Here is a 27,434-nt window from a genome sequence, read left to right on the forward strand (position 1 = left end):
CCTAATGATATCGCTTTACTTATATATTATTACTTATATGTTAAGGTATTGAAGCAAGTTACTACCGCCAAAACTACAGTACTTGATTAATACTGGAAGACATGGATTTTGTATTGTTGCATTTTTACTTGCTCTTATAATATACTTTAAAATACTTTATCATCACATAAAATTGCTCTAAATTTTGTTAATTGTAACGCAAGAATGCACATTGCATATCGTGCGTGTATAGAAATAGAAATTATTGCATGATACACATATTACACATCCTGTTCACACGTCACTAATCTTAGTCGGAATTTTTTATTGCATTTAATAATTATAATTAATGAATTTCAATAAAAAAGTTTTTTAATATTATATAAACTTCTTACATTATTTGAAACTTTTCTTGAATATAAAAATATAAAAACTCATATACATATCTGTATACTCAATATTTAAACAAGATTTTATTTATATTGGTTAATATAACAGTAAACCCGTATCATTCTAATAAATATAATGTCATTTATATTTGTATATATAGTTTTTTTATAATTTTGTTTAATATTGATATACTGAAAACATGTATATGTGAAAAACAAGTGTAGAACATATAGTGTATTTAATTGTAATGTCATCATGATTACATTGTTACATGATATAATAGTATTAATTAGAAATAAACATATTCTCTCTCTCTCTCTCAAAACTCTTTAAAATACATTTTAATTTGAGAAGTTTCTAATATAATAATTTTATAATTTTATAAGTTTATATTAAAATTAGTTTCACAAATTAATATAATAATATAAAATAATATCTTTTTTTTCACCATGCAAAATGTAATATGTACCGTGTGAACGGATTTTTGTGTAGAATTATTAAGTCTAAATCGGTTACTTGGACATTATAAACTATTTTATATTATTTATAGTATAATTATTTGTTATATATTTGTAACACACTAAAATACGATGTATTGTTGTTAAAATATTGTTTAACGCTTTTTGTAACATCTTGCTTTAATATTATACTTCTAAACAGATATTTCATATTGTAGTGTTACCTAACTTAAGTGTAATAACGCAAATAACAAAAAGATATATGTAATGTAACAAAATTACACATAAAAACAACAAGGTTTTTTATAATAAAAACAAAATAATTTACCTTTAGCATGCATCTCTAAGCGATTTATCGACTTAACAATGATATTATGCAACTTTGAATATTACGCATTAAAAAAATATTATAACCGGTAAATATAACAATTTATTCAATACTTCGTATTGCTTATAAGAATTACTGTACTATATAATCAAACTATAAAAATTATTTTTTAATTTAACGACAATACTTGAATTTTGCCAAAAGAAAAATCAAATATATAATTAAATGAGAATTAAGCATATTTTAGATCGCATAATTTGCTTAAATTCTTTTAATTACAGCCATATTTGTTTATCTAATAAATTACTATGGATCTATGTAAAATAAGCAAATTTACGTGTTATGTGGGTTAGTGTCTGTTGGAATTCTTCTTGAATGGAGAATCTTCTTTTTGTTCCGATTTCTGCCTAGAGATCTCCATTTTTACGGCTTCTTTTAAGGTAGTTTCTTCAGGAGTAGAGCTGTCCGCTACATCTACTACTGAACATTTTTTCAATACTGACTGGTCTAACTTCTTATTTTTCACATAATCGTACACTTCGTCTCCAGGATTAAGTTTCTTATCTGGGTTTTGACTTGTATATAAGGTTTCCGTATTCGAAGCAACGTCTTTACTACTTTTTTCTAAATCATCTATACTTTCCTCAAAATTATCCTCATCATCTACTAAGAAATCAAATGCCGGTTGTTCATCTTCTTTTTTTGGATCATCTTTCTGCATATCTTCCTTCAGAGTTTCCTGGCGTGAGGTATCTCGTTTCTGTCTGCTTGAATGGAGTTGACGTGTTTGGTTTTCAATTGCCTTACATGACTCAATTATACGTCCTGGTTGTAGATCTTGTTTTCGATTCATAAACTGCTCATTAAAGATATCGCATAAAATAAGAGTATCGAGTTCTGAATTGAGGATCATGGTAAAGAGATCTTGCGATAAATATTCCACCAAAGCATCGAGTCTCCATTGTTCACCCAGGCGATGAGTATTCGGACTCAAAGGTGACAAAGCTTCACAGTAACATCCTAATTCTGCGGCGAAGGTCGACAACATAGCAGCACAGTTAGCCACGGAGTCAACTGTCAGATCGAAAGAGCACAATTTCAAACAGTGCCTCATAATGATCCGCGCTTGATCGTTGTCGTCACCGGACTGGACCGCACAACTCGCCTTGGGAATTCTAGGGAACACTTTGGGATCCCGCAAACGATCCTCTTCGGTCTCCGCTCCGGGGTTGCAGATCAGGGAGCATGCGTCGGTTACGAGAGGAGGCGGGACACTCAATGCGATGTTCGCCAACGCCAACATCCCCAGAAACATCCAACGGGACGAAGGAGTCATCTGAAAATGATGGTTAATCAATATTCTGAAGGGGATGTAGGAGAGGAAATCCGCGTTTACTCTCTCCCTTCCTCGCATCTCGATACCAGCATATCGAGAGAGGTTAGCGTATGCAATCAAGAGGAATTCCTGGAGTCTGACCGCGCTTTCGCGAATGTATTTCAGAGAATCGGAACGGAATTTAGTATTCGGTTGTGTACGATAAATGATTGCACTAAAGACGGTTATTATATATAGCAGAATCTTGTTGCGAGATTCCATATGATGTAATTAAAAAAAAAAAAAAAAAACGTTTATCAGTAGACGTTTATCATACATATTAAATTAACATGTTATTAATGTGTACAATTTCAGCATTAAATTATATTAAAAAAATAAAAATTGGTTTTCAATAATAAACACTATTGTTTTTCTCTTTCCCATATGCCATAGAATAAAATTTCTTAAAATAAATCGCGATAACACAAATTGTACTTACCTTGAGAATAAAAATAATTACGTGAAAAGTTCAAAAATAATTTTTCTCTTGTAAAAATCCGTTGGTTGGTTGCGATCAAGTTTCACAAAAATATTTAGTAAATTTTCCAATAATTCTTCAACACAAATATTATTTAACTCGTGCTAAGAACTCTCTTGCTCAAACTAATACTCTTCGAAACGAATTTATCACCTCGCATATCAAATACACACTGTCTCTTTCAATACGTACATCCGTGGCTTTTATACCTTTATTGTTACAGAATCGTCTATGGCTTCTGCGGAGCCCAGTGCAAAAATGTAAGTCCGTGAGTTTGTACTTTTTTCACTAAGTAAAACTAGAAAAAAAAATTTATTTTAAACATAAGTATAATTAAAAGTTCACAAATGGACGTTAATATTAATATTACTAACTAAACAACTTGATACTTACATATTATAGAATATAGAATATAGAAAGTTTTCTTCTATATGTGTTTATACCGATAAAATAAAATCTTTACACATACATCCATTTCATTTGCTTGTTTTTACTAAAATAGCAATATTTAAAAGAGATTAAACAAGTGTTTCAAAATTATAGCTTTGAACAGCAACAATTTTAAAACTGTACTTCACTACTTACCGATTTGTGCAAGCAATGATCGCTTTAAAAAACAAAAATAATAAAAATAAGGTAGTTTTAATAATATGTAATAGTTTACTTTTATAATAAAGTATAAATATTTATGTAGAGATTAATTTATTTTAAGAATGTGAAGTTTTGAATTTCCGTGTGTGCGACGTCTAGATTAGAGCCACTTTTCGTACGGCCCTACGTCCGCTTATTACCAAGTTGAACTTTCATGGTCAAATGTTATTATGGTTCGACGAAACGAATTCTCTGACGAGAGAAAATATTGACGCCAAAAGTAAGAAATAGAGAAGTACAGGTTGATAAATATATATTTCTTCTCTTCGTATTAAGAAAATGGAGATAGAATTTGTTCAATTTTGTAATGCAAATTCATACAGAAATATGAGAAGAAAGAGAAACACAGCGAACACAAATATTTATATAAAATAATTTATATAAAATATATTAACATTTATATTAATTTATATAAGATATTAAAATAATATAAAAACACAAAATGTTCCGATATCACGGGTTCTTCTTTCACGGTGTAAAAAAATTAATCAAAAAATAATATCATATCGAAATCCTTTAAAATATTGAAACCAACAAAATCGCAAAAAACTACATTTCAAAATGTACACATCAAATAAGACATTGTAGACGTTATAAGTTTACAAAAGTCAAACATACTAAAGACTTAAATTTGATTTTCGGCACGAGTCCGTTTGTCTTGTGTTTATATGAATATATATATATATGTATAAATTACCAATACAGTATGAAAGACTACTACGTCTTTTGATCTTTAATAATTATCAGCAATTAGATAATTGCAAAAAATATCATATTTTACTTACAAAAAATAAAATATATATAGTATTAAATTATAAAAATTAGTAGTATATATAAAAAAATATATTAACTGGTATAAAAATAAATTAGAAATAAAGAGACTTCTCATTTTACAACAAATGAGAATGTTAATAACATTATGTTTCAAGTAAGTATACACATAAAATCTGTTTTATCAATTAGAGAACATTCGATCCGACTTGAATTCTCTTCAGCTAGATAAATAATTATAAAAACACACATTAATTGAAATTAAAAACTACAAATATAAAATAGTATTAATAAAAAGAATAAAAAGAAAGTCATATAAGACGCTAAATGCAAATTAAAAATTGCTGCTTATTTGTGATAGTTTTTACATGAGCTACATGTATAATATATTTGTTTTTGATTATTAATAAAACATAGTCACTGCAAGACAAGTATTTGTATTGTTTATTGAAATTGTATAATGCATTTAGAGAACTGTCTATTTAAATCATATAATCACTTTAATTCAAAATTTCTCAAAAGATAAAAACAAGAAGTTTGGTAGCGCCTTTATAAAGACGAGATATCTGTGTTACTTTCCAAACAATGAAAGGTTAAAGAAGCGGGATTGATGCTAACCGATTGTTGTTTTAGTCGGCCTACTCTTGTCTCTGATAACCATAGGATAAAATATAACTTATAAATATTCTTTTAAATTATAATCTCACGCAATAATAATATTCTCTCTCTCTCTATCTCTCTTTCTCTTTATATATGTCAAAATATATAATAATACGACAACTTTAGAATAAATTTGTAAGAACTTAAAGACAAATTTTGTCATTTCAAGGGTTATTATTTATTAAATATTTTTAGAATAAATACGTAAATATATATATATATATATAATATATTTTCACATGTATACATCAATGCGATATCACATTTAGATAATATATTTTTGTTAATAATATTGCATGCAGCTCCGTATTTTTTATTATAAATCTCCGAGCTTAGTTTTCTTGTTTTGCAAAGCATTGGTACAGGAGGAATAACAATTGAAGAACATTAAGTTCTCAATACAAGAAGTACATGTGCTTCCTTAGAGAGAATTTACATAAGTTAAGATATGTCGACTTTACGAGACAAATACGTGCACGCGCACGATACACTAGTTACGTTCCTGGCCCTTTCTGGGTCTCGCCCTGTCCTCCACCTACACGAAGGACGGAGGACGGTATTGATTAAATTCACTGACGGCCATTTTGTCCCGGCGCCCTATTGGCTGACGTCCATTTTGTCCTTTCCATCCCCTCTGTCGATGAAACCATAATCGTTTCTTCCTTTTCTAATGACAGTTGTCTCTGTTTACCTACCTGTTCGCGTTCTTCGCCCCCGATTTACCCCACTAGTCCAGTGGAAGACGCAGGCGTCGCGACATTTTCCAGAAATTGGACCATCAGCAATTAGATTTGTCTACGGTGAACCGTTGCGCGCAACCTAATGAACATTTCCCTTCTGTTCTAGATATATTTTAGCAACGTGAACCAAGAGTATATTTTACTAGAGCGTATCGTGAGACTTGTCGATGATACACAGATTATATTTCAAATTTGATGAACATTCTTATAAATAACTCATTTAATATCTCGATACCTTAAAAAAATAACACACTACATGTCTTAATACATTTAGAAAATATTACACTAGTCATTACATTATTATTTTCTACAATATATAAGATAGAATACGTATAAAAAGATTAATATTTAATATTTGACACACATTTGGTAATTTTATATATACATCTGTTTTCTATGTACTAGTTTTTTATTATACTACAAAATATCCTGACAAATACAAGGTATTAAAAAATACATATGCATGTATGTTGAAATAAATCTAGAAATTTGTAGGCGACAGTATTATTTTTTCCAGTTGTTCCAAAACTTCAATTTACCTCCGTATTTCTGCACATCACCGAAGCTGTGAGCTTAAGATTCTCATATCTCGACTTCTATGAGACTTTTCTCATCTCTCGTCTCAAGTAGTGAATTGAATATAAACACACAAAAGTGTTAGTAGCAGATTCGTTCCATCGTGAAAACCACGGGAGCAGAGGAAACAAAAAGAAACTCGAAAACAAAAAAAAAAAAACAGACAAGAAGAAAAATTGGCATACTTGCTTCCTCTTCAACTCTCTTTTTCTCTCTGACGTCAAGAATGACGTTCATTCTTGGATTGGCGGCGCAGCGACACGCCCTGTTATCCACCACTGCATTTCGCCCTTCGATTCCCACCCAGTCGCGACCGGATGGCCACGCCTACGTAAAAGCACCCCTGGTTGGGGTGGCTGCGTAGGTTGTGCAAGATGAAACTAGGTCAGCTAGACTCGAGGCAGACCGAGACAGGCCGAAGCTCGAGAGTCGTCCAGTCGTTTTCGGCACGAAGCAGTCCCTTGGAAACCACCCTGAAGCCTATCGTCGCTTCATCACTCCGTTGATATTCTACCCTTGAAGCCTGTGTTCGCTCGGAAACGAAACCAACCCCTATTCGCGATAGCACGTCGAGCAACGTGATCGTGAGGAAAATCGGTGAAAAAAGACATAATTAGGTAAGTAACATAAAACAATGTTAGTGTAGTTAGATTATTCTTCTTCAATTTTTGCAGAACCTAAAAGCTCATCATAAATTTAATAAATGCTTTATAAAAAACTTGACAGTTTTATGTCTTTTGATAGTAGAAAAAATGTAATATAAGTAGAAGTTAAAAAACTATACTAAACCAAATCAAATGTGTGTATATGTAAGTATGTGTAGCAGAATTAAAATATGTAGAATAATGTAGTATATACTAAGAAATATTTGTTAAATGAAAGAGGTTTCTAACAAATACAAATTGTGAAATTACACAAGTGAAATTATAACGTTTATATGTAAAATTGCATATTGTTCTATAATACTATTTTTATAAAAACGAATAATGACACAAATCTAAGAAGTCTCACAATGTAATCTCTCTCATAAGTTTTACTTTTTTATTAAAAAAATAACGTATAATATCTACAGTCTGTTTATCTTTCCCAAATGTAATTTGATGTAATGTATTAATAAAAATGTAATTTAGTTGGACACGGCGTGTATTTTTTAACGTCTTATCTTCTAGTTATCTTCTAGTTATTTTTCTTATGATATACATAAAATAAAAAAATTTCTTCTTTTAAATACACATTTGACTTAACACGTTAAACGCCATATTGCTCATATCTGGGTAAGTTTTTATCTATTTATGTATGTGACGCGGTTTTACTCATCTAAGTAAAATAAATACTTTGCCAAGAATTCGCGCGGGTTATTTGACAGCAATAATTCTTTTTATATATATCGCACAAACCTAAAATGATTTCTACCGAGCGTTCAACGTGTTCATTTGATAAATAATAGTAGACCGAAAGTAGTTTTTTACATTTTCATAGTAAAAAGAAAAAAATGTTTTAGAACTACAAGCACGTCTAAACTATCAACGTGGTACATTTCTTCCTTGAATACATTCATCAATTGTGCATGTTTCATGAACATTTTAATCTCTCTTTCATATCTTTTTCTATTGCATGTTTTAAAGCAATGTGAGAAGAACTGATGGATGTCTAGATGATTTACTTGTATTCAGTCTTTTTCTTACGCTCTGTGAGTTCAGAGAGCAAAGCAATCCGAAATGCCTGATAAAGTTTGAAGACCATCTTTTGAACAAATATAGAACACAAAGTGTGATCGATAGTTTACGTTCGCTTATTATAAGCATTGCTGATTTATAGACTCACAATAAACAAATATAATTTAAAAACAGGAAGATGGGAAAATTACTTGATAAAAGTATGCGTTACCGCGCGCGTTACCGTTTTGTTTTCTGACAAGTAACTCGTTAATGTGACAACGTTACCAAGTAACTTGTAATTTTCCTAAATCATACATATATTTAAAATGGGACATAATTGTGTGTGCATTGTTTAACCTGGAACTTATTTTGCAACGTTGGAGTACGAAAGCTTTGTGTTCTACGAATAGAATAAAATAAATAAAAAATATGATAAAAGACGACAAAAAAAAACTGTGCTCTCTGTCCATGTTTCTTCAGTCGCCCAGCCTGTCGCGCTGCCACAGCGATGACATTCTCGTTTAATAATTTCGCAATCTCGCTGAAACTCGCCGAAGACTCGGCGTCGCAGTACGTCGTGACTGAAGCGGAACCTTGTTATTGACTGTTGTAGGGACTGTTGAGGCGAGGGACACAAGCAGAGACATGGACAATGTGCAAATGATCGGCACTAAAATCACAGCAATCAAGGAATACTTATATGTAAGGCATCCACATCGCACGTCATACATCGCGTGCTCATTACGTCTCACTCATTTAGTGACAACTCGATGTCGACAATGTTTTTATAGTGAATAGTTACATTCCGTCAGCATACAAAATATCACTTTTATAACTTGTTAATTTGCAGTCGGCCAGGCAAGCAATGAATTCGTCGTCTTAAAAAAAAAATAATTTTATTCGAAGCTGGCAGAAGTTCCGTTTTCACAAAATACGTAAATTTTGTTTAAATTGTATTTAAGCGACACACGTTTATCAACTTCGATATAACAGCAGAAGTTTTTTGACATTGAAAACATTGTCGACAAAATCATTAGTAGTTTCCTTGTAATACTATTTAGTTTAAAACATAATTCAATTTTAGTTTCTTATATATATGTATATATGGCAACTGCTACTCAATATTTATTATAATAATTTATGTGGTATATTATACATTTACGTGAGGAAGAATTCAATTTAGTTTCGTTGATAAAAAGTTTTGTAAAAAAATATTACAAAATCTTGCAAGGCAGAACGGAAAACAGTCGAATCTTGTAAAGATGACAAATATAACAGCTTTAGTTCTCAATAAAACGGTCTACATCTTGGCGTTTACATGCTCTCTCTTCGTTTTCCCTGACAATGTCGCTCCTTTCTTTCAAGCTTTAAGCCTCCTTTCTTTCTAGCTTTAAGCCTCGATTACTTTATTACAAATGGTGAGATTTAGTTTGCTCTTATTAAGAGTTTTTGCGACAAAATTATCTTATAGGTTTATTTTGCTCTTATTAACAATCGATCAAATTTACTAATGTAAACGGTGCGTTAAATGCAGAGTGCAATTTAAGGAAAAAGATTCTTCTTGAATTGGATTTCAGAATTTCGCACGAACGCACTCACCTACCAGACTAATGAGTTCCGAAAACACCTACGCGCTCTCCAAGGAGCATTGCAACTTGAAGTACTCGGGTAAGTTATAATTAATTAATTACACTGAGAGTGTATTTAGTCAGTTAAGTTAATCAAAATATTCTGCATGCACTTGACGCACAACTTAATATTTTGCAAACGTACTTCAAAAATATATGCACGAATTTCGTATAAATATCTTTTTATTTTTATGTAAATTTTATATAAATTTTTCTCTGTACTTTCTTATACACGTGATGATACTGTCAGCATAATCATTCGACGTTTAACTTGACGTATAAAAATCAAGAAACAAATTATCACAATGATAATCGGTACATTTTTACCAAAAGCCTAGGCTTGGCTTTTCGAGAGAGAGCAGCAGGATCCAGAAGTCACAATATTGTCCCGATTTCGCGAGGCTTTTGGGTCGGAAGGGTGCATAATAATAGAGCATTTAGAATTATTCCGAAGAGGCAGACCTCGAGAGTGGCTGAGGACAGATTACACGCCGCAGGGATGCGGAAGGGTTTGTCGTGTTTGACATTTGAGAAGTGTCAGCGGGCGATAACGACACGCGCGCAAAAATTTTGACTTACTTCAAGGAATTCTTGCTCTTCGTAATGCACGCGATATCTTTTCTTACGTGAAACAATCTGCGATTGTCAATCGAACATTTACGTAACATTTCGAGTATTCGAATACGCATTGTAAACGCGAAATGCACTGTTGCTATAAATTTAGATCATAATCCGACTTATAAATCGGCGTGACTAATTGCCACGTGTAACAATCCCCAGAAGGCACTTTGATTAAAGTCGAAATGCGAGGGTCTAGCTACATCTGGTGCCAAATGACTATACACGCGGTAGATATATGGAGTCCGAGCTTAGTGATACGCTTGGGAAAATCTATAGGATACCAATAAGTTGAGAATCTTTAAGATTACGTAATAAAATAATTACTAATCTACAACTTGATGTTATTTTATTTGCTTATGCGTTTAAAGAAAAACATTTTTTATACAGACTGTTACTTGTTTGTGTATTGTTGTAACTGAGATGAGACAAAGTATCGTGCAAATAATAACATATTCATTTTAACGTAATAAAATCATAGGCAATTGCGTCACTATTTGTATTTTGAGAGTGCTATAAACCTCGAAAAAAAGACAAAGGTCTTTGAACGTTAGATTGATGGAGCTGGATTAGCTAGATCCGACCGCTGGAAGCCGGGGATTTCTCTTGTCTAACCATAGGCTCAAGGTGATTCACCATAAGTTTTCGTACGCCCTTCATTCTATATTCGTCTTTTATGATTATTGAAAAAGATACTCTTATCGATTAAACCGGAAGAACAAGAAAAAGAGATTCTTTTGATTGATTTTCGCTTTACCTGTTTCAATAATATTTTTTCGCTCAAACAACGGATTAATTTTTATTATATGCAAATACATTGTGAAAAGTGTGATAAAGTTGTTATACTTTAGCTTTATAAAAAACAAGTGAACTAAAGAAAAAATTACAAAAATTTCAAATTTTTAATTGACAATCCCTCAAATCAGCTGAGTTTTACTATATAGCAATAAAGAATGATTATACGTTTGTTAACGCGCAAGTTTAGTGAAGAAAGCGATTTTATACTTCTTCAACACATCTCTCTTAACACCCGCTGTTTTAAAATGCTAAATAATAATTTGAAAGCAAAGTCCCATAGTAGCTCAACTGTTTATCCATGGGATCACTTTAATGCAATGAGAAACGAGGGGGATGGTTTGCACTCTGTGGGATATTTTATGGTTACTTCGAGGTAGAAAGACAGTTCAATTTACCGAGGATTTACCACAAGCACATTGAAACTGTTTCGTTGCAATGACTTTGTTGTGTCTTCATTTCCCCGCGTCTGTATGAGTTAATAATCTACAATCAAAGCTATTGTCGTTGTTTAATATTTGTTTATAAGAAGTTTTTGTATTTTCTCTTTCTCCCTCTTTCTCTTGCAATTTAAATAAACTTAAAGTTCAAGACTATTATGTTTGTAAAAATCGCATGATGCATGATTACAAAATAATTTGCGTTGTATTTTATATTATAACATCGATGTTTACTACCACACTGAAACACAATGTTACATCACAAAGGATGGCTGAACGGAAGGAAGAGGAGGAACATGAATAAGATGGTGTCATCCCACCAAACAAATGAGAGTGTGTCAATATAGGTCTATACTTTCAATTGTTTGATGAGGTGAAATCATTCTAGTCGCGCCGAGAGGATGATGTCAAAGTTGCGATGGTAGGTCGAACATGGAAGCGACGGCCGCAAAAGGAGTTCTTTGTCAATACGGTATCAATCGATACTACTGTTGTACAGAAGAGATTTCACTTGATTCCAACAATTAGAAAGTTATCACAGATATGTCATTATAGTGCGCGTTATTTAACAATTGTTAATTCATTATTATTTACGTTTGTTATTAATTATGACAATGATTCAGCCCAGATAGTTCGATTATAGTACATCATCACTGCGTTTTTTATCAAATAAAGTCCAAAACGTTCAGATTTGAAATATTTATATTTTGTTTACAGATATCCTGCCACAGAATGCAGAAGGATATCCGGCGACCAGAGAATTTTTGATGAAAGTGATGGATATCCTGTTAGATTTCATCAAATCAACGAATGACAGAAATGCTAAGGTTCTTGATTTTCATCATCCCGCTGACATGATGCGCATACTCGACTTGGAAATTCCTGACACTGGACTAACTCTTCAACAACTTCTGCTGGATTGTTCAATGACATTGAAGTACCAAGTAAAAACCGGTAAGAATAAAACTCGTGACACTTTTCTTTTTTTTTATGTAGTTCTGTTTGTTAATTAATAGCTGATTTGCTTTCATTAATTAATCGTTAATGTATTATTTGTGGTACATTTTTTTATGAAAGAAGTGCACTTTGTGTACTTTTTTTAATCGTAAAAGAAATACGAATAATACACAAAATATACGAATACACTTATACTCAGTTGTAAATAATTTTTACTATCGTTTGTTTAAGAATAAAAAAGAACGTTTTGTTTGCTTGTTACAAAAAATTTTTTACTTTTACTTTTAAACATTTTTTTAATGCAAAAGTTCCTGTAGCAAAATTATTTTAAAAATGAAAATGCAAGATGCATAGCGATATTTTTCGAGAGTGCAGATAAAAAATACTGTAAAAATGCAGGCATCCCTTGTCAGGAAGGGCATTTTACCACCTCCCTATATCGCACGTCCGTATTCTCGAGGGTGATAAGCCACATAATTTCATATTCAATTTCGCATACGCAGGGGCGAAGATAAGGTGGTGACAGACATCGGCAATGAAGCCAGACAGCCATTGGCCAACCCTCGAAATATACACACTGTGATGTCGTGTTTGTAATAAATAGACGAAGGTACAGGGGGTTAACTAAAAACTGAGAGATATCTTCGTATCACGTGTCGAGTCACGTTTTGTATCACCAGAAGCTTGATAAAACATGTTTAGATAAGGTTTTCTATTATTTCTATATTTGCACATAATTACAGTTTATTTCACGTAAAAAGTGTTTTGAATATTTAGGACAATAATTAGATATTAGATTTTTGTGCTGGTGGCTTTTAAATATTAATTTTGCAAATCTTGTAAATCTAACAAATCTATTCGAAATATTTCGGTTTAGTATATAATATCTGTTGAACACAAAGTAAATGTTTCTTGAGCGGGCGAAATAATATCCGTTCTCAAAAATATTGCAGCAGCAACATCGATCTGTGTCTAAGCTTGGTTGCGATATAGCAGCTGAGTTGTGATAGAGGTCTCGCGAAATACCAAGAGTCAACCGCAAATCTCCCTTGCGCGTGCGAAAGTTCGCTATCTCGATAGGATTCGATTACCAGCCTGAATGGATGGTAATGCACAATGGAGAAGACCTAACCAAACTTGGGCCAGGAATCCGTTCAGACTGCAGTCCATGTAAAAGGAAGCGAGGGCCGTGTGATCATCCCCTCGGTACGAGGGCGCGTGCACGATACGTGCTGACAAAAACTCGTTATTAGATTATATACCGCAAGACTCCGAGAGCCCTTCGGAATATCGGTTTGGGGGCAGTCTCTACAGATCCTCAAATACTGGAAACCGTTCTTGAAGGAAAATTAATCGATATGTATCAATATAGAAATCGTTCTTAAAAGGGTGAACATAACAGAGATATGTTGAGAGAGATTGTTAGCACAGTTGCAACGATAAGTGAAGGAAAGTTTTTTTTTAGCACATACCGCGAAAGTAGTAAAGGAAAACAAGAACTAGCAGCTATTTTTAACAAAATAACAAAAGTTTAATATTTCAAATTAAAACAAAACATCTAGTTATAATAAAAATATCTATTTATAATACAAAGGAATCTATAAATAAATTAATTTTAAACAATATAAGCAATACATCAAAGTGTCATACATTTGATACAAATTATTGTTTAATATAATTAATCTGTGATTATATGATTTACAAAAACCGCTTATATACTGCGTAATTGCACTGCGTCACACAAATAACGAATTCAATAGGATTGGTGTAATTAAGAGCCATTTCTACACGATTTTTCTTCAGTAAGAGGTCGAGGGGAAACAGTAAATAGGGAGCAAACCCTAGCTATAGGAGATGGTACGCTCGTGCCATAGGAATAGCGACATTTCGCGAAGCTTTTTCGACACGCGGCGGCAGTATCGGGGTGGAGCACCGGAGGAATTTAAATTGATATCGATAGTTCCTCCGTCGTGGAATGCGCAAATCGGTTCGTCACGGAACGCGAAAAATCCCGTATCACGTGGATGTTTGCACAATGGTAGTTTCTATTGAAAAAGCTCAAGCATACCAACTAGTCTAGAATATGTATTGTGTCTAGAATACACATTTGTTTGCTTGTCCGACTATAAAAATACATTTTTGTTTCTACCTTTCAACGTTTTCTCGATTTCAAGTGCAACAAAGTTTTCAGTATATCTTGTAACAAAGTCGAAGACAACACACACAAAATTAATGTTTTCTAAATAAATAATATTTTTAAAAGTAACATTTTAAAATAACAAATAAGTAAAGAATATATTCATTTTTTAGAAACACATAACATTCCTGTCGTGAAAAAAAGATTGCAAGTTTCTCGACTATTCCGAACAAGGTAATTTGTAAACGTACCATATTGTAACACATTATTTTATAAAATTTTTTATGGCATAATATAACAGCAATGCCAGGCGCAATGTTTCCTTCTTTATGAGCAATATGATTGATCGTGCGGCATTAATGTTAAGCCCGAGTTACACACTTCGCTCCATACAAATCCCGAGCCCTGTAATATATCACCACAGCCTGTTCGTAGCAGGTTCTCCTTACGTTCTCTCTTTCTCTCGGCTATGCGGGGGCAGAAGCAAATTAGTCGGAAAATGATTCTCTGGATAGCATAATCGTCGTACGAACTGTCCGATAGTTGAAACAAATCATTTATCGTATTGTAGCAGAAAATCGCAATCCTTGTTCGGATCAAGTTAAACTAAGAAAAAACGATTTCACAGAAAAGAAAAATCAAACTAAATAAACTAGAAAGAAGTTGTTTAGGTCTTATCACAATAATATCATCATTTGTGGGTTATAATCTTCTATCGATAAAAAATAGACGAAAATCATTTACAAATTTAAAGAAAACTGCAATTTCGCATCTTTGTTATCTTTGTTTCATTTACGTATGTAATATCTAGATATCACGCACAGAGCGCAGATGCAAGAAAAATAAGTATCGGCGCTTGTAACATGAAATAATTATAAATTCAAATTAGAGAATTCCATTGGGTGATATATTACAGTGTTGGTATGATTCTAACATTGTGATACAGATCTGCATAATGGAAAACGGCTTATCTCGAACCAGTTGGTTGCACGTGTTTGTTTTTCCTAGACGAAATGCCGTGTACAGCGTTTGAGAGCCTCTGCAAACAATCTAGTCGAGCAGCGACGCGTATGACGCGCAAAATGCGGGCGCTTCGGACCATCGAATCCTTCTCCACCCTTGAATGTGGCGCGATTCTGTCGTTTCTGTCGGGCTAGAAAAAGAGAGGAAATCGTCTTCTCTCTCACCCCTCGACCGGACGCGTGCCACGATACACGGACCGAGATAATTGCGAATAACAGTACGACAAACGGCTCAAATCCCACCGTCTGATATCGCGCCTGAGATGATTTTCGCGTTGAATCTTTGATAGATACTTACTTGAATTAAATGACAATTTGTTGTAGAGATGCATTTATATCATTACATTAGTTTTGAAATCTTTTTCTATGTACAATTTAAAAAAATGTCTACAACGCTTGTAAGTAAAATAAAAAAATGCGAAATTGACAGAAAATTTTAAAATAAGAGAAAATTTAATAATTTTTATTTAAAAACATTTTAGACAAAAAGCGTTGATATAATATAAGCGTATCTGATGAACAAAGAGACAATACGTAATATTTACCGCGATAATAACACAAATTTTTATTAAAAAATTATCTGTGCTGCTTTATTCAAATGGTTTTCACTAATGGAATCCTTTTAGTGGAAACACATGGTCCGTGTTCGTGAGTTCTTCGACAAATATCGAAGATTATCCTTCTAGAGACCTTTAACGTCGGTTCGACTTTGCCACGCGCTAAATCCCAGGATCAGGATAGCCGTCGGCGAAGGGGAGGATGTTCGCATTGACGGAGAACGGTGCAATGTGTCAATCATTACGTAAAACCAGAGGATTAAAACACGTCTGCCGTCAAATATCCAAGACTTGGACGTGCGTTCAAGACAGTGCGTTGATACATAAAAAAATGTTTAGTTACTAGACATTTTTAGTACTAAATTAAAAAAAAAATCTGTTTTACTTTTCGATATATCGTCTTTGATATGCCAGTGTTGATGCGTTGTGCAGGAAAGCGTAAGAGTACCGAACACACAAGGGTCAAAGTCTTTTCGATACCGGATATTCAATGAAGTGAATCCATCATACTGCAAGGATCAAGGGATCTACGTTATTCCAAAAGGTGATAGCAGTCGCGCAGTTTCCTTTATACGATGTCTGCTTTATTGATTATTTCCGGATGAAACATAAGGGAAGAGGAAACATGAGAAAATGTTCTTCTTAAATAGAGTTGTTATTTGTCTTTCCATTTTACACCTTTTCTCGACACTGGGTTTTCACGTTAATTTAAAATAAACGCAAATAGCGGATTATGAAGTTGACATAGCTATAGGTGTTTATGCCAAAAAAAAGAGAGGGAGAAAAAGAAAGAGAGAAAGAGAGAGAGAGAGAGAGAGAGAGAGAGAGAGAGAGAGAGAGAAAGAGAGAGAGGAGATAAAGTACTCGCTCCCCTAGTTGCATCAGAAGGCTGGGCTCCCATCAAACAGAAGCATTAGGCCTGATCCTCGCGTGATGCTCACCCGAGCGAATGACAACGTACTCGGGAAGAGCTTAAAGCTCTCTCTCGCCGCCTTTTCTCTAGCGTGCCTTTAAAAGTTACGCGCCGAACTTCCACGTCGCGTAATAATACTACTCAGGACACGTGCCACGTCAGTGTTATTAATTACTTTGCTATTAAGAGTCACTTGTCAACAATCACTGTACTTGCGACGGGCAGTGTGATTTATCGGCGGTGTGGTAATAATTAATTTTTCGTCGCTTTTGCATCTCGCATTTTTAAGGAGAAACATTCTCGCGAAATTTTTACAAATCGTTAGTTACGCGAAACTAGAAACGGACAATTTCTGAAAAATTTTCTTGTGTTGTACTATTCTAGGACATCCGCATTTCTTTAATCAACTGTCATGCGGCCTCGATTTAGTGTCCATGGCTGGCGAATGGTTAACTGCGACAGCCAACACAAACATGTTTACCTACGAGATCGCTCCCGTATTTATTCTGATGGAAAATATCGTTCTACAAAAAATGCGCGAACTCATAGGCTGGAACTGCGGCGATTCCATCCTCGCTCCAGGAGGATCTATCAGCAATCTTTACGCTTTTCTCGCGGCCAGGCATAGGATGTTTCCGTCGTACAAAGAGAAAGGACTCTCCGCCATTGGAGGGCAGTTGGTTATGTTTACGTCCGATCAGGTATATTTAAATATAAAAATTTAACAAAGTCATTCTTTTCTGTTTTATTTTATAAAAATGTAAGTTTTAAAGTTAGGTAATATACTCTAGCCAGTTAAATATTATGCAATAAAACAATTTTTTAAAAAAGTTTGAAATTAAATTATTTTGTTCTTTGTATTTTACAAAAAAAATATATAAAAGTTATAGAAGTGATAGACAATACTTTCTATCTTCTATTAAATACGTAGACATTTCAAGAGATTAAAAAATTAACATATTTTGAAGACATAAGAAATGAAAAAAAACTGAAAAGATTACGAATAATTTATGTCCACAGTGCCATTATTCTGTGAAATCGTGCGCTTCCGTTTGTGGTCTTGGAACGGATAACTGCGTCATGGTGCCTAGCGACGAGCGCGGTCGCATAATTCCGTCGAAGTTGGAAGAATTGATTCTAGAACGCAAGGCTAAAGGTCACATACCTTTCTTCGTGAACGCCACTGCGGGAACGACTGTTATTGGTGCGTTTGACTCCATTCCGGAAATTGCTGATATTTGCCAAAAGTACAGACTCTGGCTGCACATCGACGTGAGTAATGACTCTTCATCTAGAAACGTAATGTAATCATCTCGTACGTAAATATTTTATGTGTTTTGTTTAAAAAGAAAACAAAAATATCAACAATAAATTATGAATAACACATATAAGTTAAAGATTTTATTTAAATTATTTAAATATTAAAATAAACAATTAAATAAAGCAATATAAAAGGATTTTAGTTCTAATCGAATAGCTTTAAAAGATGTTTCTTTAAGCAGTGAGACTTGTTTCGAACCAAATGCGCTTATACCATCAAGTTCATCCAAACACAATTTAATCTGTAAATGCCAAACGCGTAAGAGCTTTAACGTAAATAATAAATGCGAGAAAAGCGGCAGAAGTTCTGTCAAATCGCGGATAAACTGCAGGGGAGAAACCGGAAAAAAACACTGATTTATAAGTCACAGATTTAAAAAGAGCTCAACAGAATCTTAAATTCTTATTTATCTCTCTGTCAAATAAAAAATTGTTTTGTTATATTTTATATGTACTTATCATGTGTTCTATATCTAGTATCATATATGTGTGTTCCATATCTATTTCATATCTTTAATTTCTATTGCAGGCGGCTTGGGGTGGTGGACTGCTTCTGTCGAGAAAGTACAGACATCCGAGACTGACTGGCATCGAACGGTAAATCATTTTATTATTAAAGCTATTTTAATTAATTTCTCTTCTGACGAACAGACAAGTATTGATAATAAACAAAACATGACTTTTGTCGGTTAAATTAAATTTCTTTTTATAATTTTTTGTTATTAAATCTTTTTTTTTAAATATTTCTAAATATTTTTCTGCGTTATGTGTAATATTTAATACAACATATTAAATGTACATTTTGAAGTTCGGTTATATATTTTTATTTTTGTTGTATAATTATTGTTTTATGTATTTTCGTGATTTTTATGTGTATCGTGCACATATGTTCGATTTAGGGGAGATTTGGTCCACGCATTTTATAGTTTATTGGGGATTAGATAGATTTAGTTATGATGGACTTTTTTGAAAAACGTGATGTGTATTCAACCTGATGTGTATCCGCGTATGCGGGATAAAATCAATACGTCCCTTTTGAGTTGTCTGCAATTTAAACGCCGGGCGTAGAAAGTGATTTTGCATGAGAATAGTCGAAGGCAATCATCTCCTAATACATGCTCCCATAAACCCGATTAATATTCTACGAGAAGCTTGGCACTAGAATGATTTCTTAGTGCCAATAAAATCTTGTCGACAAGAAAAATAGAGTATTTGTTGTGAAAAACGATAAAAATATCTCAGTTTTACATTTTAATTGTCAATTTTAATGTTAAAAATTGAGATAAAACAATGTTTACTTACTATTTTAAACCGTTTAATCTTAAATTTGCTTGAATCTGTATAAAAAAAATCTATAAATAATCTATCTTTGGAAAAAAACCACGCGCAACTTTTCTGATTCACCTTGTATATCTACGTACTGACTGAACCCTCCGAGCTGTGATAGGGGTCAGGGGTACGGGCGAGGTATGCGTGGGGTTGGCGAGATTAATCCACGATTTGCATCCAGACGCATCTGCTCCCTCCAATTCAACAACGGACAATCCCTGACCTGAAAATCGCGGTGCAAGGAGTCTCTTCGAAATGATTTATATACCTATACAAAACAAAACAGTAAAACACACATCCATGTCTGTCAAACGTCACAGTATTTCAGAAAGTTGTTGATAAGCAGTATAATTACATGTGTTTACAAGTGTTTATGATAAATAATGACAATGTGTGTGGTAAAAATATAACAAATTTTTATTTTCCATTTATTACGCAAAATTCATCTAACTGATATTTTACGCACCGCACATGTGATTACAACTTAGTTGAAAATTGTGTTTGAATCAAAAATTATTATACTGATCGCAGATAATGCGCGAGTTTTTTTTTTTTTACGCGGACTGTACTGCGACGAGAACTTCCTTCCTGGAAGTCTTGATTAAAATGGCAAACGAACGGCGTGCAGAGAAAGATCCGACGCACGAGCAACAGCTGGATCAGTTCCCTGGAGCACATTTGCAGAACAGAACTCTTCTCTTATATATCGACGCGTCGCGGTGCCGTGCCTTCCTCCGCAAGGCTGAAATAAAAGCTGGTGCCTTGACAATGCTGGATTAAACTCGTACAAAGGGAACTGCCTCCCTCATTTGCTCGCCAGGTCCTCTTTCCTCTCGGTCCCCCTCGCATCCGCGTTCCGGATTGTGTAGAAAGGACGTCGTGATTTTACCTTCTCGGTGAAGTCGAAATTATCGGTGAACTTGAAAGGGCAAACTGAGAAAGGCTATGCGGATGTATACGTAAAGTTCGGATTGTTACGTCTTTATTTGTCAAGGACAGAAGTCAAATCATCTGCTCTACTTTCGCCAAATATATTAATTTTAAAGTGTTATAATTGCTATAATTTTAATCTTCTATCGTGTGACTGTGAAGTCACATACCGATATATCGATATTCTTTTAGTCTAATTTGACTTTTAGCCGCAATGTGACATACGCATCTTGTTCTGTCACCTCTATTTTGTGAGCATGGAGATTATTTATCGCAATTGTCATAAAAATAAATAAATAAAAACAAATTTTTTTATACTTACAAAAAAAATCGGGCTATAGAAGGTTAAATTTAAGCTTGTATCATTAATCTTTTGAGAAAAGCAAATTGTTATGTATATTTCAGTCTCATTATTCTTTCTTTCTTTTTCTCTCTCCTTAAATATCTTTTGGAAAGTTTTTACATTTAAAACAGAAATTCCCTGATTTTTATTTCTGTATAAGATTAAGTTTTAAGTTAAAAAACAATATGAATGTTAACGTATTTAACATTGAACGTTCTCTTTCGATCATCATTACCGAATCAGAAGATAAAAAATCCGCACTATCTAATGGAATTTTCGCAAGCGTAATCTGCACACATTACGCTCAAGGGGTGCGGGTAATTAACATCCCTTGTAATATATATCGCGCACACAGCTTTTGGGGTTGGCACCTCGGACGAATTTAAAAGCGAATGGAGGGCTACCACGCGCGCCAGCTCCAGCTGCGAATCGCATTAATCACTCAAACTTTACACGCATTTCTCAACTTATCGAACGTCTTATACAAAGAACATTTTCTACCTCACTATATTGATTTGTTACGTATAAACGTACACATACATGCTCACTTATTCTCGAGCATATAAAGAGAACATGTTTGCGAACACATAAAGAGATCGCTTGTCGTAAATTTGCAAAGTTATATATGCGCGCTATTGTAGCAAAAGAATATAAATCTAAAAAGTTAAATGTAAATTTGATAAGAAACATTGCGCAAGTTTCATTGAACATAAACGAACAGAAGTGTGTTGATGTGCAACATGAAGGAGGATGCACACGTGTGAATAATGGACAGCGTCTGCTAACGACACGAATCGCGCTTCAAGGGTGCTCAAAGACTACCCTCGCATCCTCCACGGGGCATTCAACTGACACGCAAGACCAGTGTCGCGATAAACATGTCACTTGCCAAGTATCAAACGTTTATCATGGAGCACGCGATGCATACACTTACAGACAAAATTTTCATAATTACAAGACGTTACAATTAAGTTATATCATGTATATAAAACATATTTTTAATTTTGAATACATTTTATTTACATGCTAAATATTTATCTTTATTTTATTATATACTTTCAAACTATCTGTATTCTATTTTAATTAGATCATTAATCGATGATCTCTTATACGCATAAGACATACCACAAAGTTGCATTTGGAGGAATGTAAACGCGCGAAAGTTCTCACTCATCACAAAGTTTCTTTCAAAGCTTAAGAAGGGTTAGAGGTTTTTACCGCGGAAGTATGAGTCCCAGAAGACCAGAGGGTTAAATCCGATCCCGTGGCTATATTAATAGCTCTTCTCTCGAATTGATAGACCCCCTTCTGCGGCACACAGTGGAAAGATAACTCATATTTTATCCCCTATTGGTTCCCGTGGGAGTGGATAAGAGTTTGACGACCAGCTGAGGTCGACTGGCTTTTTCAGTCGGTTTGGTGCGACTCGCTTCGACAGATTGCTGATAACGCGGGAGAAAAAGAATAATTCTTCCAGACTATCCACAAAAAATATATATAGCCGACACTCGATAAATCTTGTTACTATAGATATGTTTCTAGTTTGTGAAAAAAAAAGAATCCGAAGATGGAATTTTTGTTTCCAAAAAGTAAATCAAAACTTCATTGTTGTGAACAAAAATGTCACTAAATAATAAAATACATTCTGATTTAAGTTCGTAGCAATCTCAGTTACATTACCAGAAATATAAAAATTCACATCTTAAATTAAATCGGTAGTTTTTAGATTGATAAAACGCTAATTTTTTGATTAATAATTTTTCAGGGCTGATTCAGTAACATGGAATCCTCATAAACTTATGGGTGCTCTGCTTCAATGTTCTACTATTCACTTTAAGGAAGATGTAAGTTACAATTTTTTTCATGTATCTAATCTGTAGATAAAACATATACATATAAAATTTTATGTATTATAGATTTTTTATGAATTAAAAAAGTAAACGTTAGGAATCATTCTTAATCATTCTTTATCAGTAAAAATGTTTCACTACAGTATTGAATATTTACATTTTTATATCAAGCATTTGTATTCTGATTTCCGAAATCCTATTTGAACTTTCTTTCTTTGTTTTGCAAAAAAATGCTACAAAAAAATAGATTTTTATTATAAAATGCATGTGCGAATAGATGTCGACAAGTGCATCTGTGACGTGTCCAAGACGTTGCACTTTCGGTAATATCTCCGCCTGTTTCGGTGCGTACGGTGAAATTCCTGCATTGCGCGCAAGGGCAACGACATAACACTAGCCGCATTCCGTAAGGGTAGATCTACGTGCCGAGGCGCGCGGCACTACAGGAATTTAATTAAACTAAGAGATAACATATGTTGCCGTCCGTCTACAACGCGCCGCCGCCGGGGAGAGTCCATCCCCCACGCAACTCAGTTATTGCTAACTCCGAACTTCCCCTTCGGATATTAAAATTCCGCGCACCGGCTGCCGCGAGATATCCGGGGGAAAACGCGACGTGCTTTTGTTGAGCCCTGTTGCCGTTGACGTTGAAGCGCAACGTTCAAGAAACGCTTCGTGACAGTCACATTAGTTTGTTCAAATACAGACGCGCAAAATTAGAAAATGTGAAAATATTAATTTATTTTTTTTATCTAAACAATGTAGGTTAGGTAAATATAATAATTTATATAATATTACGCATCACAACTGTGTTAAGTGTTGATAAAAAAAGCAATACATTAAATAATAAGAATATGTATGTAAAAATTTACTACATCAAATATTGTACAATTTTAAAGATCAAAATAGAATATTTCTCAAGATAAATCGTACTTTTCGCTTCTACAGATGTAGAAATTCGCAAATGTTAAGCTGCTTGAATTTTAAACAATAGTAGCCACTAGTCACAGTAGTAATGAAAAGACATTACTGGCGTGGCATGTCCGCCATTTTGTAAATTCAATATCCTGAGTGTACCTCCTCGCGCGCATGTGTTGAAAGGATATCGATCCAGACAGTGACTCGTCCTCTTTCTCCTCCTACGGGCCCTCCAACGCCTGTCAATCAGAAAGCAGGCGAAACAATTCTGGAGACGTTCCGTTATCGGAAAAATGTTGCGCACGTCCGTCTCTCCCGGCGTTTTGAAAGCGAGAGCTGTTTTCATTTTGCAGGGACTGCTGATCAGCTGTAACCAAATGTCCGCGGAATACCTGTTCATGACGGACAAGTTGTACGACGTGAGGTACGACACCGGCGATAAGGTCATTCAATGCGGACGTCACAACGACATTTTCAAGCTTTGGCTGCAATGGCGCGCCAAGGTACAACAACCCCTTATATTGTTACGGAAAGCCGCTTTTGCTCTTTCTCGCTACACATCGATTTTTCGTTCCCCGACGTGCTTACGTCTCTATAGTTCTATGATTTAAAGCCTTACATGGAGTAAATCTGTTATTTTACTGTCAGGGTACTGAGGGTTTCGAGAAGCATATGGATCGATTGATGGAACTTACAGAGTATATGGTTAAAAGGATCAAGCAAATGCCCGACAAGTATTATTTGATTCTCGAGCCTGAACTGGTGAACGTTTGCTTCTGGTATTTGCCCACGCGCGTGCGAAACATGCCCCATACTGCGGAGAGAATAAAAATCTTAGGCGAGGTGCGTGTGACACGAGTTTAGAACATCTTGTATAAATATCAGCAGCAGTTAATAAATACATTTAATACAAGAGATCTAGTTTTATTAAATAAAACATAAATTATTTTCACGTATGTTCGCGTATTTCTAAACAAAAGATGTGTTGCTTTTCAGATTTGCCCGATTCTGAAGGGTCGCATGATGCAAGCTGGTACACTGATGGTCGGCTATCAGCCGGACGATCGACGTCCGAATTTCTTCAGGAATATCATCTCCAGTGCCGCCGTGACAGAAGCCGATGTCGATTTTCTCTTGGCTGAGATGGATCGATTGGGTCATGACTTGTAAGAAATCTGTCCACATTAATCGTACAATATTGCAGTAATTAGACGACTGATACACACATACATACACCGTTGGCAAAATTGCATCCGTCGTCATGTGATCCACTTGAGTACATTTTTCGCGACGTGTTCTATAAAAGAAATATGTACTATAACAAAAATTCAAAGCTTCATTTAAAAAAAATCTAAAACTTAATCCACAATAGCCGTTAAAACTAATATGATAGAGAAACAATTTAATTCGACATGTGAATCTTCATCGGTAAAACGAAACGAAGGAAATGATTGCAATGAAGGATATTTGAATGATTCTAATGAGAGGCATTTGTGTGTGAACGCTTCTTTATCTTGCGGCCAGAGTTCGTAATAGCAGCCTAAACGTTAAAAGATATTAAAAAAGATATAGTACATAAGTTTTCTAGATTTTAACGAAAATACACGGCATATCCAAAGAAACGAAAGGTCAAGTTACAAAGTTAAAAATGCTTCCGGCCGTAAGCTATGCAAACTTGTTATTTTTTGCAGCTCGATGCATAGAGTAATATATCCGCGCGAGATGATAAAAAAACTGTCAGTAATCTCTCGTAAATCGAAGCAATAATAGTGTACATCCGGCTTTTAAATAAATTGTTTTTCTTGTGACAATTATCTTGTGATAATTATAAAAGAAGAATTAGTTTTAATTTGTAGAAAACTATGTTTCTTTTGTGTTAATATTTATAAAATCGTTAAGTTTAAAATAATAATTTTATGAAAACGTTAAATTCTCAATTTGTTAAAACATTTTAATAGCTTATACACCCACTCTTTGTTCACAATTATAGAAGGCTTTATGGTTTCGAATTTATCGCAACCCAATAGACACGCGCTTCGAGTAAGAAAAAGCAAGAATGTTGTTTTCGAACGGTTTAGAATTTTATCTAGAACGTAAATGATAAGCTTCTTCTTAGAGCTACTCTCTTTCTGAGCTTAAGCGTTGTTCTGTCTCCGTTGTACGAGTTACAACGAATGCTACGGAAATTTTGATTGCCGTGGTGCTGTTGAATAACACACAATAACATTATTTTTCTCTATAGAAAATACATTTAATGCTGTGCATTATTATGTTGAGATAATGACGGAGTTCATAATTTATCGATTGTTTGCGAAGATAACGTTACAAAGATGGATGATTACGTCCATCTTTACAAATACCTACACGTATATTATAATTTAAACTGTTAAACAATTCTGATCGAACGCAGAGTACTATTTAATATATAGATATATATTACAAAAAAAGTATAAATATATAAATATATTAAAGCATATATATTATATATTTAGTGTTGAAATTTTAAGAAATACAAAAAAAAAACACAAACCCATGAAAGTACATGCTTTTTCAAATATTTATGCGAACAATTCCCCTTCGGTTTGTCGATTCTGTTAGAGATTTATCTTATCGTTTCATTTTAGCATTGTACAATCACACTATTCTTCGTGAAGAAAAGAGAGTATGATCTTATTGTTAAAGTTAAAGACGAACAAATACCCATCACACAATACTAGTCATGAATCATGGATTATATTGAAATTTATTCACTTAGAGTGTTCTAGAAACGAGTCAATTCCTGTTTTGACTATAATTTTGTTACATACATAATTAAAATATTAATAGGATATAATCTTTTCTAATCTTTATTGTTACACATTTTTAGTGTTTCAAATCATTGTTTTACATTTCAATATCACTAATTCTATATAATGTTCTATATAATGTGTTACAAAGTGAATTTCTCACTACGAACGACTCCACGAGAACGTTTCGATCTGTTCGACGATACTACCGAACGATTCTATATAGATTTCAGAAACTCACTCGCCAGAGTATGACAAAGGAAAAAGAAATTTAACATATAAGTAAAATAACATATCTAGATATAATTATACGAAAGAATATGAGTGTATTTATGTACATTTTCGGAACCCATCGCATTTTCTTCTTCGCCGACGACTGCGATGTCGTCATGAAAAAAAAAAAAAAATTAGCTTAAGAGGACATATTTAGGACAAAGACACAGTTTAGATCCAGGATCCGTACTACTAGTATATTTGGGGTTAAATTAATGTGGGATTAATCAAAGTAGAGAATAATCGGTATATCCTGATACACACGTGCAATTTAATGCCAAAGATGTTAATCATACGTAATTGAAATAATTGCGCTTGGCTGATGGATTATATCGGGCGATGTCAATTTTACGAAAGGTACGTAATGTATAAAGTATAAGCGCGTTACATAATGCTGAACTCTGCATCAATGAGGCAAAAACCAAACAATTGAAAAAAAAAAAAGAATCCAAGTTGTAATTTAATTAAAAGAAAGTATTATTGTAAAGTATATCTTTTGCTATAAAGCAGTTTTTGAAGAGATAACACTTCTTAAGATATTCTCTTTTATCTAT

General features: G+C 33.8%; 2 protein-coding genes across 3 annotated transcripts; one reads left to right on the forward strand and one right to left on the reverse strand.

Annotated features, from left to right (window-relative positions):
• Positions 1 to 764: 764 nt before the first annotated feature.
• LOC109852341 lies at positions 765 to 3,169 on the reverse strand. Its single transcript, XM_020423422.1, has 2 exons — positions 2,970 to 3,169; positions 765 to 2,491 (listed from the first exon to the last, which is right to left on the reverse strand). The coding sequence occupies exon 2, from the start codon at positions 2,489 to 2,491 to the stop codon at positions 1,505 to 1,507; it is 987 nt and encodes a 328-aa protein (XP_020279011.1). The 5' UTR covers positions 2,970 to 3,169; the 3' UTR covers positions 765 to 1,504.
• Positions 3,170 to 6,818: 3,649 nt separating this feature from the next.
• Positions 6,819 to 25,665, forward strand: LOC109852216 (glutamate decarboxylase). Of its 2 annotated transcripts, XM_020423167.1 has the most exons (11): positions 6,819 to 7,023; positions 8,678 to 8,766; positions 9,642 to 9,732; positions 12,263 to 12,499; positions 17,516 to 17,832; positions 18,152 to 18,403; positions 18,981 to 19,048; positions 22,819 to 22,897; positions 24,175 to 24,324; positions 24,470 to 24,664; positions 24,818 to 25,665. In XM_020423167.1, exons 2-11 carry the CDS (start codon positions 8,710 to 8,712, stop codon positions 24,989 to 24,991), a joined length of 1,620 nt encoding a protein of 539 aa, XP_020278756.1. In that variant the 5' UTR covers positions 6,819 to 7,023; positions 8,678 to 8,709; the 3' UTR covers positions 24,992 to 25,665. The 2 variants fall into 2 exon arrangements, with proteins under 2 accessions (XP_020278756.1, XP_020278764.1); XM_020423175.1 differs by lacking the exon at positions 8,678 to 8,766.
• Positions 25,666 to 27,434: the final 1,769 nt, after the last annotated feature.

The sequence above is a fragment of the Pseudomyrmex gracilis genome, unplaced genomic scaffold (assembly GCF_002006095.1).
Source record: "Pseudomyrmex gracilis isolate BER0280 unplaced genomic scaffold, ASM200609v1 scaffold_1, whole genome shotgun sequence".
In the NCBI taxonomy this organism is placed as follows: Eukaryota; Metazoa; Arthropoda; class Insecta; order Hymenoptera; family Formicidae; genus Pseudomyrmex; species Pseudomyrmex gracilis.